Source organism: Panthera pardus, unplaced genomic scaffold (assembly GCF_024362965.1).
Source record: "Panthera pardus isolate Hobbes unplaced genomic scaffold, ASM2436296v1 HiC_scaffold_2, whole genome shotgun sequence".
Classification (NCBI taxonomy): Eukaryota; Metazoa; Chordata; class Mammalia; order Carnivora; family Felidae; genus Panthera; species Panthera pardus.
Genome location: NW_026526765.1, coordinates 13712305 through 13726236, shown reverse-complemented (window position 1 = coordinate 13726236; position 13932 = coordinate 13712305). Strand labels below are relative to the sequence as shown.

The 13932-nt window shown below is 46.0% G+C and overlaps 1 protein-coding gene across 4 annotated transcripts in view; it reads left to right on the top strand.

Moving 5' to 3' along the window:
- MYO10 (myosin X) overlaps window positions 1-13932 on the top strand; it is a 225789-nt gene that overhangs the window by 34194 nt on the left and 177663 nt on the right. For 2 of the 4 annotated variants that reach the window (XM_053906900.1, XM_053906899.1), the window contains exon 2: window positions 12835-12933. The exons of 1 other annotated variant lie outside the window; for it this stretch is intronic. In XM_053906900.1, coding sequence (XP_053762875.1) covers window positions 12835-12933 — 99 coding nt within the window. Of the gene's footprint in view, window positions 1-12832; window positions 12934-13932 lie in introns of those variants that run through there. One more of the 4 variants, XM_053906901.1, reaches the window with a different exon arrangement.

Genomic DNA, 13932 nt, shown 5'->3' with positions numbered 1-13932 from the left:
GAGGGGCAGAGAGAGAATGAGACACAGAATCTGAAGCAGGCTCCAGGCTCTGAGCTGTCAGCACAAAGCCCGAGGCGGGGCCCGAACCCACGGACCACGGGATCATGACCTGAGCTGAAGTTGGACGCTTAACCAACTGAGTCACCGAGGCGCCCCAGAATTGATTTAAAACAACAGTTAAAACCACACATCCCATTCCATTCCACAACTTGTCTGGCTTGTCACACTGTAGGTGCCCTGGTGTCCTCATGCCTCGCTGGTCCTCACGGTCAGGTGCACAGGCCCACGTCCTTGGAAGAGCATCTCCTTCAACTTGTCCTGAATTACCAGTGGCATTGCCGTTGGGTTGTTAGACATGCTGCCTTGTTGTTGTTGTTGAGAGAGAGAGAGAGAGAGAGAGAGAGAGAGAGAGAGAGAGAGAGAGAATCTCAAGCATGCTTCCCGCCCAGAGCAGAGCCTGAACCAGGGCTCAATCTCACAACCCTGAGATCATGACCTGAGCTGATATCAAGAGTCAGATTCTTAAGCGACTGAGCCACCTAGGCACCCCATGCTACCTTTCTTAGTAAGTGTCACTCTGTTCCCAGATCTCTGTGGAACCCAAGAAGATATTGAATATGGAGAGAAATGAAAATGCCTTTGGTATAGGAGAGAAATAATTTTATTTAGAGAAAGTCTCAGTATATAGCAAGCAGCACAGATACAGGCACTTACGTGATTTAAAAATGTTTCTGTCGGGGCGCCTGGGTGGCTCAGTCGGTTGAGCGTCGGACTTCAGCTCAGGTCACGATCTCGCGGTCCGTGAGTTCGAGCCCCGCGTCAGGCTCTGTGCTGACGGCTCAGAGCCTGGAGCCTGTTTCAGATTCTGTGTCTCCCTCTCTCTCTGCCCCTCCCCCGTTCATGCTCTGTGTCTCTCTGTCTCAAAAATAAATAAACATTAAAAAAAAAAATCTATTCATCAGTTGATGGACTATGAGGGTTATTTCCACTTGGGGGCTATCGTGAATAAGGCCGCTGTGGACACTCGTATGCAGGTTTTGATGTGTGCACGTATATTTTCATTTCGCTTGGTTATATGCCTCAAGAGTGGGATTCTTGGGTCATATGGAAGCATTATGTTTACCCTTTGGAGGAACTGCCAGTCTGTTTTCCAGAGCAATTGTGCCATTATGCCTTTTGACCAACAGTGTATGTGGGTTCTAGTTTCTCTGAATTCTTGCCAATATATAATCTGCCTTTTCGATTGAGATTATTTAAAAAAAATTTTGGGGGGGGGCGCTGGGGGGCTCAGTCGGTTAAGCATCCGACTTCAGCTCAGGTCAGGATTTCACAGTCCGTGAGTTCGAGCCCCGTGTCGGGCTCTGTGCTGACAGTTCAGAGCCTGGAGCCTGCTTCCAATTCTGTGTCTCCCTTTCCCTGACCCTCTCCCATTCATGCTCTGTCTCTCTCTGTCTCAAAAATAAATAAACATTAAAAAAAGTAAAAAAAAATGTTAATGTTTATTTTTGAGAGAGAGAGAGAGAGCCTGGATGCTTGTAAGCCAGCGAGAGCGTAAGAGGGGGAGGGGCAGAAAGAGAGGGAGACACAGAATCTGAAACAGGCTCCAGGCTCTGAGCCGACAGCACAGAGCCCGACGCGGGGCTCGAACTCACGGACTGTGAAATCCTGACCTGAGCTGAAGTCGGATGCTCAACCGACCGAGCCACCCAGGCGCCCCGATTAGATTCTTTTTTTAAGCACCTCTTAATTCAGGAAGTATGATTGTATGAAAACTAACTTTTTTGAAATTTAATAAAATTCTGCAAAGGAATCACTGTGTATGCCGCAGAAGTGAGAGATAGCTGTTTTAAGTTTATTTATTTCCTACTGTGTTCTTGGTTTATTTGTTTTTAGGAAGTGCTGACAAAGTCCTGTTCCAAGTAAGTTGGAGGGGTTTTCTTCCCCCTAAAAATAGATAGCCAGGACAGGATTTCATTAAGATGATCCTATCAGTTTTTATCTGTAGGGTTTTTTTTTTGTTTTGTTTTGTTTTTTTAATTATTCTGGTCAAGATTAGGAAAGGGCCATAAACTCTAGGGAATAAGTGGTAAAGGATGTCTGGTATTCCATTCCATGAAGAGTACAAGCGTCTTGTGATGGTCTCTTATTACCCCTCCTGTTCTGTATCTCCTCCTGTTTCCACTGGAAGGAAGAATGAAATTCAGTTTTAAGTCCCTTAGGGAGGATTTCTCAGTAGTGTTTGAGAGTTCTTAGCACCAGAACAGTTTTCTGCATTTTATAAAATCTACGTGTCCTTTCTTCCATTGGCTACTTTGTCTCTCTTGTCTTGGTCTCCTTGTAATTATTATTTCCTTTGGAAGAGAGTCGATGGGGAAGGTATTAGAAAAGGAAAACTCTCTCTTGGATACGTTGTAAGCTCTTGGGGGCAGCAGCGATTTTGTTTCTGCTGAACCTTTCATGGTGCCTGGTACATGATAGGGGCCTCAAAAGATGTTTATAGGATGAATGGACTTGTGGGTGGGTGGATGGATGGATGGCCTTATGGATTAAGTGACTTATAGGTGGATGAATAAATTTCAGGTGTATTAACTGCTTAGCGCTGGTTTGTTTTCTTTGAAACGTATGTTGGCTGTGTGGCAAACGATTAACTAATGGACTAGTTTGATTTTTGTTCCTTGGATTCTCAGTGTTTGAGATTAGCTCAGCAACTTGCAGATGTCTCATTACCCTCAGATTTAAATGGTTTCTGAGATAATTTCGAGTCGCTGTAGTTTAAAAGAGCAACCGAAAAGCCATTTTAAGGGGGTGCCTGGCTGGCTCAGTCACTAGAGCGTGCAACTCTTAATCCTCAGGGTCATGAATTCTGTCCACGTGTTGAGTATGAGAGATTGCGTAAAAAATAAAATCTTGGGGCACCTGGGTGGCTCAGTTGGGTAAGCATCCGACTTCGGCTCAGTTCATGATCTCACTGTTCGTGAGTTCGAGCCCCGTGTCAGGCTCTGTGCTGACAGCTCGGATCCTGGAGCCTGCTTGGGATTCTGTGTCTCCCTCTCTCTCTCTGCCCCTCCTCCTCTCTCTCTCTCTCTCTCTCTCTCTCTCTCTCAAAAATATTTAAAAAAATTTTTTTAAATCAAATTAAATCTGGGCGCCTGGGTGGCTCAGTCGGTTGGGTGTCTGACTTCAGCTCAGGTCATGATCTCACAGTCTGTGAGTTTGAGCCCCACGTCGGGCTCTGTGCTGACAGCTCAGAGCCTGGAGCCTGCTTTGGATGCTGTGTCTCCCTCTGTCTCTGCCCCTCCCCTGCTCATGCTCTGTCTCAAAAATAAATAAAAACATTAAAAAAAATTAAATTAAAAAATTTTTTTAACGTTTTTATTTATTTTTGAGACAGAGAGAGACAGAGCATGAACGAGGGAGGGGCAGAGAGAGAGGGAGACACAGAATCGGAAGCAAGCTCCAGGCTCTGAGCCGTCAGCCCAGAGCCCGACGCGGGGCTCGAACTCACGGACTGCGAGATCGTGACCTGAGCTGAAGTCGGACACTTAACCGACTGAGCCACCCAGGCGCCCCAAATTTAATTAAAAAAAAAAAAAGCCATCTTAAGGAATTGTAAAGAAGGTAGAAAAAAATAGAATATAAAATCAGGGCTGAATCGGTTGGCAAGGTCGGAACCCTGTAACCGTGGAATAAACTCTTGATAGCATCACATGTTCATAATTGAGGCATCTTGCTCTTTAGCACCATTTGTTCGGTTTTGACTTTGAATCGAGAGTGGGGGGATACCAATGAGCCTTTGTACCTGTATCTGGGGAAGAGTGAGCAAAGGTTAGTTTTTTTCTGGACGGTTTTCTTCTTTTCCTTGCTTTTTACCTCCTGTCATTTGTGTACTTTTCATGTGATCCTCTGCAAGGAAGCTGCCTTCCAGGTAGCCGATGGTGGTAACAGAGTTTGACCCTCTGGGCAGGACAACAGGAAAAATTGTGAGTGCCTCATGATTCTTGGCAGGTGGGGGCATGGGATCCTATCTAAAGACATGGGACGGATTGTCTGTGAACTTTGCATCACGAATGCACACGTTCCTCTCTTTGCAGCCATACTGTTAAAGATGTGTTTGAGTTGTGTGAGACACTACATGTCTACCTATGGGTCTTAGGCCCATAGGTGAGGCCAGGAAATGATGTTAATAACGACGTGGATGATGTAGCTGAAAGTTACAAGTATAATGTACATACACGTAGCTGGCATACATTTCTTATAAAAATATATAGTACTTCAGCAATATCCTCAACGAGTTGGGTCGGCCTGTCTGTGGAGTTACTTAACCCTTGTGGCAAAATCTTAGGGTTCGGGGGGACGGGGGTGGATTGTGTCTCTGAGTCTGAAGCAGAACGTCAGCAACACGTTTTCCTCTGGAATCCAGTGGCCCATCAGCTCTGGTGGGCACACGATGGTTGTCGGGGTTGCCCGGATGGAAAACGAAAGGCGTCGCCATTCCACAGCCAGCGGTAAAGCGGGACAGACTTGGGGTCCTCAGGCCACACGTTTCCATCATCACGGGCTGTTGCTCACCGTTTCTCTCGAGCCCCCCCTTGATTCCCTGGCCCTCCTCAGCAGCCGGCGCAGGGCGGAGCACTGGCCTCGGCCCCTGGTTGAATTCTGCGTCCTTTGGGACATGAGCCTAATGCCACCCGGGTTCCGCTTAGAGCCTGGTTGCGGCGAGCCTCTTCGGAATCTGGTACGGTTGCTCAGAAATGATTGCCAGCCTCAGGTCCGAGCCCCTGCAGTCACGAGGGGAGGCAATGAGCCCGAGATCACTCAGCCCCGTGGGCCCCACACTGTGTGTGCTGTGTGGTCAGGGCGTGGAGAGACCGCCCGCCGCTGCGGGGGTGCGAGGACACCGTGGTCTCCCCGGCCTCTCCACCGCATTTCCAGGCCCCCTCCTGAGCCACCTCTGGAGGGGAGACGGCGTAGACTTCACCTTCCCCGTGTGTTTCTAATCTGCGGGCTCTGCCCCCTCTGCTGTGTCCGTGCCGCGTTTCCCACACTCGTTTTGTACACGGGCTTTTGCTCCTCTCTTCATTCTTGTCGGCACCGTCTCCAAGCTTTCTGGCAAGTTTTGTGTTGGGGTTTGTGAGCACAGAGGACAGGTTTTTGTCTGTACAGTTCAAGCATCTGTGTACAAGCGTCAAAAGTCAGCTGTAATTCACATGAAAAACAAAACAGACTGGACGGAGGGAGGAAAAGGAGAGCGTCCCTCTAACCCCATCATCAAGCCGTCTGCCTCCTGGACCTCTTTCCTTATGTCTGTCCGGCACTTGGCAGGCTCTCACCGCCCCCTCCCTTCTGTACGCACCTGCTCTAATGTCACCAGAAATTAGATCTGTCCCAGGTCTGTTGCATCTGGGGCTGATCCTACTCTGGGAGGTGGTGGAAATTCTTAGAATGTAGACAATGGAGTCTGCTTTCAATTAGGTCACGGACGATGAGTGGTTTTTAAAAACTCTAATTTGGCTGTGGCTCCAGAACTTTGTATGGCTCTGGCTTGGTGGTTTCCAGCTAAGACAGTCCCCTCACCCCCTAGAAGTAATTACCTCGACCAAAATGTCGCGAGTGCCGAGTTGAGGAGCTCGCATTAGCATTTGGTCTGTTATAAAAGCCATGTGTCTTTTAAGGTGGATTGGAATAGAAGGATTAAAAAAAATATGTTGAAGAGTTGTTTCTACTTCCAGTGGAAAAACCATTGACTGTAAAACAGGAGGGATTTCGTTCATATGTGGAATCTAACCCCCACCCCACCCCCCAAAAAAACAACATAGATACAGAGGGGTGTTCAATGGTTTGTGGGGGGCAGTGGGGGGAGATGGGAGAAGTAGGTAAAGGAGGTCAAAAGGGGGGCGCCTGGGTGGCTCAGTCGGTTGGGCGTCCGACTTCGGCTCAGGTCATGATCTCACGGTCCGTGAGTTCGAGCCCCACGTCGGGCTCTGTGCTGACCGCTCAGAGCCTGGAGCCCGTTTCAGATTCTGTGTCTCCCTCTCTCTCTGATCCTCCCCTGTTCATGCTCTGTCTCTCTCTGTCTCAAAAATAAATAAACGTTAAAAAAAAAAATTAAAAAAAAAAAAAAAAAAGAAGGAGGTCAAAAGGTACAAACTTCTAGTTAGAGTTAAGTCCTAGGAATGTAACGTACAGCATGGCGACCGTAGTTAATAATACCGTATTGTATATTTGAAAGTTCCTAAGAAAGGAGATTTTCCAAGTTCTCATCACACAAAAAAATTGCAACCATGTATGCCGATGGACATTAACTAGACTTACTGTGTTTATCATTTCATAATATATGCAAATATTGAATCCCATACACCTGACGCTAATGTCACATGTCAAATATATCTCCATTTAAAAAAATGGAGAAAAAGTGCCATTTAAGTCCTTGATACTATGATATGTTATCTACATCCAGTTTCTGGAATTCAGTATCGTCAGGAGCAGGGTCCCCTGGCCCCTGCCCTGCCCCCGACTTCGACATTAGACACCTTAGAAGATGCCAGGTTAGAGGGGCACCCAGGTGGCTCAGTCGGTCAAGCATCCGACTCTTGGTTTTTGGCTCAGGTCATGATCCCGGGGTCGTGGGATCAAGCCCCTCGTCAGGGACTGTGCTGGGTGTGGAGCCTGCTTAAGATTCTCTCTCCCCCACCCCCCCCCCACCCCTCCCCTACTCGTGCTCCTCTCATTCAAAAAAAAAAAAAATCATTGCAGGCAAAAGAGCAGAACTTTCCTTTGGCTGCTGCATTTACTACAGATTTAAATAGCCATATTAATGTAGCCGTTACAAAATTATTTGTCCCCTTTGTCTTTAAAAAAAATATCAAATTTCCAAGCACATTGTGATTTTATGGTGTAGGTTCTTAGAGAATCCTGAAGTGTAGCACTTGACACAGTCCAAGTAAGCACTTACAAGAGAAAAGTAGGTGTGGTGCTCTGTTCTGGGTCTAAGGCTCAGTTGTGTGTTTGGGTAAAGAATGTTCTCTTTTCTGTGAATCTGTAATTAGAACATGCCACACAGCATGGTATTTAAAGCCCATCATCATTATCTCTTTTTAGGGTTGTTTCCCTACCTTATTTTTAAACTTAAGTGTTTTCAGAGTTCAGAAGAGAAAATCCTTTTTAAAACCAGAAGAGAAATGCGGTAGTTTTGAAAAGGGTAACAGTAGGTTGAAATCTGTGCTGGCGATTTTATCTTCTTTAGCTTAAAGTAGGGATCAGCAAACTGTGTGTGTGTCAAGGGCCAGGAGGTAACAATTCCAGGCGACTTCGCGTGGCCACGGTCAGGGGGAAAAGCCGGATAAAGTTCCTTGCCCAGGGAGGAGGCACTCCAGGTCGGCAGTTGGCGGGAGATTAAGAATGATCTTCCAGGGTGAGGGGCTAATACCTGAGCACCATGAGACAACGATACACTCTACCCCAGTCTTCTCTTTCGTTTGGACAAGTCTCCAGTGTGGCCACTTAGCCCCCTTGTTGACATCAGTAGAGAGCAGGGACTTGAATTCAACACAAATCTTCGGAGTTTTCACTCAGCCCTTACCCTGAATCTTTATGGGTGTGTGTGTGTGTGTGTGTGTGTGTGTGTGTGTGTGCGCATGTGTATGTATGTTTCTTGGTCTCTCATTGCCCAATTATAGAGACACGATTAGGTTTTTCCCATTATAGAATGCTTAAGAATGTGCGTGTACAATTGGGAAGTATATAGGTTTGGAAATTAACTTTTCCTAATGATTTGAAATCACCAAGATTTAATTGCAGACAATAAAAATTCACCAATGACATGTCCACATTTGAAGGAGCTGTGGTTTATCTATACAGCTGCAAGGTTATCCGCACGATCCAGCTTTCTAATTGTTCCGTCACCCCCGGGCTCCCTTTTCCCACGTTCATGGTCAGTGTCCCTCCCACAATTAGCTCCGGGCAGCTTTTCCTTTGCTTTCTGTGTCCATGGATTTGCCTTTTCCAGAAATGCCATATAAATGAAACCGTACACTATGAACTGTTTTGTGTGTGGCTTTTTTCACTTAGCATAATGTTTCTGAGATCATTGATTGTTGATTATTGATTATTGTTTATTGCTTATTGCTTATTGCTTATTGATTATTGATATTGCTTATTGCAATTGATATTGATATTGCTTATTGATTATTCTGTCAGTGGCTTGCTGTTTTGTTTTGTTTATTACTGAAGAGTTCCATTGCATGGATTTATTACATTTTATTTGTCTCTATACCAGTTGATAGTCATTTGAATGATTTCTAGTATTTGGCCATTAAAAATGCTGCTGCAAATATTTGCATGCACGACTTTTGAAACATTTCTTTCAAGGAGGTAGATCTCTAGGGTGAATTGTTGAAACCTGGGGTAAGATTGTGGTTAGTTTTTTTTTTTTTTTAAGTTTTATTTATTTTTGAGAGAGAGAGAGAGAGAGAGAGAGGCAGATGAGGATCTGAAGCAGGCTCCACACCGTCAGCACAGAGCCCGATGCGGGTCTCACGCTCAGAAACTGCGAGATCGTGACCTGACCCAATGTCAGACGCTTAACTGCCTGAGCCACCCAGGTGTGCCCCAAGATCGTGTTTAGCTTTTTAAGAAACTTCCAAACCGTTTTCTAAATGGGGGTACCACACATCCTCACTAACACCGATAGTATTTTTTTTAATCCTATCCAGGAAATCGTTTGCTGGTGATGGAAAATGGAACCCCTAGGAACCTCACTTTTGAAGAAGGGATGGTATTACTTGCCTCGTTATCTTACAGGATTGCTCTAGATCAAAGGAGATGGGAACTTTTGAGCAAGTGCTTTGTATGGTAAAAAAAATGTTACCGGTGATTGATTATGTGCAGGAAAATTTTTAGCTATTAAACTTGACACATATCCGTCTCAGAGATCAGGATGGAAACTTGTCCAAGTTTTAATAAAATGTGTATGTTATGATCAGACTTTTAAAGACAGTTTTAAACTCCAATTGTGAGCTTTCTCCATATGCTAGGTTGCCATATTGTACATTATCAGCCTTATTTAACAATGACAGAATATAATGACTTGCATATGGTGGGCAAATTTCTCTTCCCCACTCCCAACTTGGATGGTCTGGTAAATGTCTGCTTGTGACTTTATCTTTAAATGCCTGCGGGTGGCCTCTTTACTGGACCTGGGCATATGTGTTCTATTCGAATAGAATGGAAGCAGAACATTCGGGGGCTCAGAGAAACCACCAAGAACAATCTATGGAAAAATACCTACTTTGGTTTTGCTTTGCAGGTCTGATTTCATGAACATTGCCGGTGTAAGCTTTTCCAAGGAACAAAGGGAACGTTTTACGTGCATTTCCCTTCCTACCTGTGGCAGACAGCTGCTGTCTATAGGTCTAGTAGAACTGGCCGTGAGCTTCCGATTGGCAGTCTGGGCGGATTTCCTAGAACTTGCTTATGAGCAGCTCTTCACACCTGTTGAAAAAGACCTTTGGACTAAGGAAGGTGAACTGTGTGTTTGATCATGTAGGACTGTGTCAACAGAGGGCTTTATGGTACCTTCACCTGAGAAGGTAGGAGGGACCACCGCAGCCAGTGAAAGAGTCTGCGTGCCATATAGCCTCTGGAAGTCGGGAGGTTTGTGTTCATCCTTGTGACAATTTATATGAGTTCGGCAATGTCTCGTGACGAAATCTCTGATTCATACCAAACAGACAATTTTTAAAAATAATTGTTTTTAATCTTTATTTTTGAGAGGGACAGAGGGTGAGAAGGGGAGGAACAGAGAGAGAGAGACACACACGTGCGCGCGCGCACACACACACACCCACACACACACACACACACACACACACACACACACACACACACACACACACAAAATCGGAAGCAGGCTCCAGGCTCTGAGCTGTCAGCACAGAGCCTGACACGGGGCTCGAACTCACTAACTGTGAGATCATGACCTGAGCTGAAGTCGGATGCTTGAACAACTGAGCCAGCCGCCCCTGACAGACAATTTTAATAATCGGGCAGCACATGAAATCCATTTTGATGTAAGAAAAAAAAAAAATAGTGCAGGTGACAGTTCTAGCAAGCAATGCTTTTGGACTTAGGACTTGGAGGGTGGAGGAACGACTGTGGTTTATGATTTCATGATTGTACCTAATGAGTAAAAGTTCTCACTTTATAGAACTTTGAAAGTTTCCATTTGAATGCGTGTGTGTGTGTGTGTGTGTGTGTAGGTATCTCAGAGCTTTAAAATGTTGCAGTCTCTGATGTGTAAATTAAATGGGATAAAGACGGGGCGCCTGGGTGCTCAGTCAGTTAACCGTCTGACTCATGATCTCAGCTCAGGTCTTGATCTCAGGGTTGTGAGTTCAAGCCCCATGCTGGGCGTGAAGCCTACTTTAAAAAAAGGGGGGGGGGGGACTTGGGTGGCCCAGTTGGTCGCATGTCTGGCTCTCGGTTTTGGCTCAGGTAGTGATCTCAGGGTCCTGGGATCAGGCCCTTTGGTGGTGTGACGCTTACTTGATACTCTCTCTGTCTCCCTCTGCTCCTCTCCCCAACTTTCACATGCATGCTTTCTCTTTCTCTCTAATACACACACACACACACACACACACACACACACACACACATACACATAAAATGGGGCATCTGGTTGGCTAAGTCAGTGGAGACTACAACTCTTGATCTCAGGATCGTGAGTTCAAGCCCCATGTTAGGTATAGCGATTACTTAGATAAATAAATCTTAACAAAAATAAAAAGATGGAAACAATAGTTCAGGCACTTGGGAGTCTTTTCCTAGGTCATTACAGATGATGTGGTTTCGGTATGGAGTGATATTTGACAGGACAGTCTTAGAGGATGCCGGGAGTAAATATTCCTTTTCGAAGCAGCTGCCTGCTAATAAATCGGGAGGGACAGGCAGTTGTAAGTGTCATTCTTGGCGTTCCCTGTGTCTCAGCCCGAACCGCCAATCAGAGGTATGTGACTGACGCATGCAGAGATGGGAACTTCTCCCACTTGATGTTGTGTGTGTTCTTTTTTTTTTTTTAAGTTTATTTATTTATTTTAACATTTATTCACTTTTGAGAGAGTGAGACAGAGCATGAGCGGGGGAGGGGCAGAGAAAGAGGGAGGCACAGAATCCGAAGCGGGCTCCAGGCCCTGAGCGGTCAGCACAGAGCCCGACGTGGGGCTCGAACTCACAAACCGCGAGATCATAACCTGAGCCAGAGTTGGCCGCTTAACCGACTGAGCCACCCAGGCGCCCCATGATGAATTTAATTCTATATTATTTATCCCCTACCAGCTCTATCAAGAAGCCAGTTGTAGTCCCTTAAACTGCCAGCTGAATAAATTATAAGTAACATATTTTAAATATTTCATTTAACATTTGAAATCAAAGCAAATTAAGTAGACCAATAAAATGAGGTTAAAAGTTCTAGAAAAAGCTGTTCGATGTAAGTACCATTTTTTTATTACACAAAGTTTTTTTTAACGTTTATGCATTTTTGAGAGAGAGAGCGTGAGCTTGTGTGCACCAGTTGGGTAGGGGCCGAAGGGGGGCGGGGCAGAGGATCCGAAGTGGGCTCCAAGCTGACAGGAAAGAACCCGAGGTGGGGCTCAGACTCCTGAAGTGTGAGATCATGACCTGAACCAAAGTCAGATGCTTAATCGACTGAGCCACCCGGGGGGCCCTTGTATGTGCCGTTTCGAGTGATAACTTAGGTATAGCATTTCCACGTTAACGCGTTGTGTCCTAAGGGTGTGCTCGTTTACTGTCAATTTTGTTGGGATTGAGGACACTGAACTCAGTTGAAATAACTTCATGCGGTGTGAAAGGTCAGTGTTTCATTCCATCACGTGGGCGTACAGCATAGCGATAATTCTTTACAAATTGACCGGTAACCCCCCCCCCCCCCCCAGTGATTCCTTCAGACTTTTATCACTGGTTCTTAGAAACAAGTGGTTCTCATGTTGTGAAATCAAAGGAAGAGGACATTCATCATTGGAAAGGTAAATACTATGCTTGTTTCATTTGTCCAGTGGGGAAACAAAAGATGGAAATAAAATCAACACCAAAAAAAAAAAAAAAAAAAGCCCCGGGGTTAACACTGGGATCTGGAAGTTGCTGTCTTGAACGCTGGAGTTCCTAGCAAACTTGTCACCTGGGGATTGGGTTCTGATCTTTACTAAAACTTTAGTCCCTCCCTTGGAGAGTTCATCTGACACTTAGATCTGGTAGCAGCCGGAAGTCAGTGGGGTGTTCTGATGCCCTCCATGTGGGCACGTGTGTGGGGCGTGGCCCTGGGAAGATGGGAGCCAGCAGGTCCCAAAGAGTCTTCATCACGAGGTGCAGCATTGTCATGACCTGGTTAAACTTGTTTCTGGAACCCGACTGCCCGGGTCAAGTGCTCTCTATCTTGTGATGCTGGGCTAGTTGCTACTATGCCTTCAGGCCTTCACTTCTCTGACTTGACTTTGCCAACAGTGGCTGCCTCGGGGGGCGTTCGTGAGGGAAACCGAGATCGTCCACGTAAAGCGCTTGTATCTCGGCAGCACGGGGGGCACCGTTTTCTCCTTCCCTTCTCCGCATCCTCTGGTGGGACACCGGGTCACGCTTGGTGTCTAGTGAAGGCTGGGGACGATGCTTCCCGCGGAGCCCTTCTTGTCTGAGAAAAACATTTGCTTCTTAAAACTTTTTTTTCTTTTTCCCCGCAAAGGAATGCCGTAGTCAGTAATTTCGAGAGTGGTGATTTGCCACGAAACACAGTCCAAACTCCTAGTTCAATCCTGTGTGTTTTGTTTACAGGGGACACGGGTCTGGCTGAGAGAAAATGGCCAGCATTTTCCGAGTACTGTCAATTCCTGCGCAGAGGGCGTCGTCGTCTTCCGGACAGACTATGGTCAGGTGAGCTCGACCTGCAGCCTTCACGGTGCCCGTGCTCCGCCTCCCGGGGTTGTCTTCCACTAGAGCATGCGTGTTCGCCGCCCCCACCCTCCATACCTTAAAGAGTGGTTTCTAAGTGGGAACACCAAATCCCGGAAAGAATGTGTAACATACACCGTCGCGTGTGAGAGGCAATCCAATTCTCCAAATGGAACACACACGGTGTTCTAGCCAGTGCGGGGCAGAAAAGCGCTAGGCTTGGCTGATTCTCTCCCCCGGGAATCCCGCCAAAGGATCCAGAAGGACAGGGGTGCAAGCATTTGAGAAAAGTTGCCCAATCATTGATACGTGCATCTTGGTTTCATTTCCACTTTCCCTTAAAATGCTGAGATTCCCGAGAGGGTTGGAAATAACCCGTCTGCCAGTGAGAACGTGGGCTGCTTCTGGTTCCCGGTTCTTTAGTGTAACCTGAAGGCTGTAGTATCACTGAAAACAGACAGGTGAATTCAGAAACCGAATATTACATTTGGGCAGTTGTGAAAGGAGGCTGGTGTCTCTATTTTATAAAGGCAACGAATTTGAATGCTACAGAGGGATCCCTTTTTCAGAGGCACATATCAAAATTGAAGACCTCTGCTGGAGGGGTGTTGGCTGGGGGGGCGGGCTAGATGGGTGATGGTCATTAAAGGGGAGGGCACTTGTTTGGGATGAGCATCGGGTGTGATGTGTAAGCGACGAATCACTAAATTTTACTCCTGAAACCATTATTACACTACATATTCATTACCTTGGACTTAAAAAAAAAAAAAAAAAAAAAAAAAAAAAAAGGAATAGAGGTTGATGTAGTCTTAAGAAGGCTACACTGAATATCCTGAAAATCAGGGCAGAGGGCAACTACTCAGCAAACGACTGTAAAATAGCAAGCTGTGTTATTTGGTAAGTGACAGTAAAAATCGCTGTTAGTTTAATTGTAAAGTAGGAGAGGTGTCATAGTGTTTGTATCCCAAGTCGATGACTTGG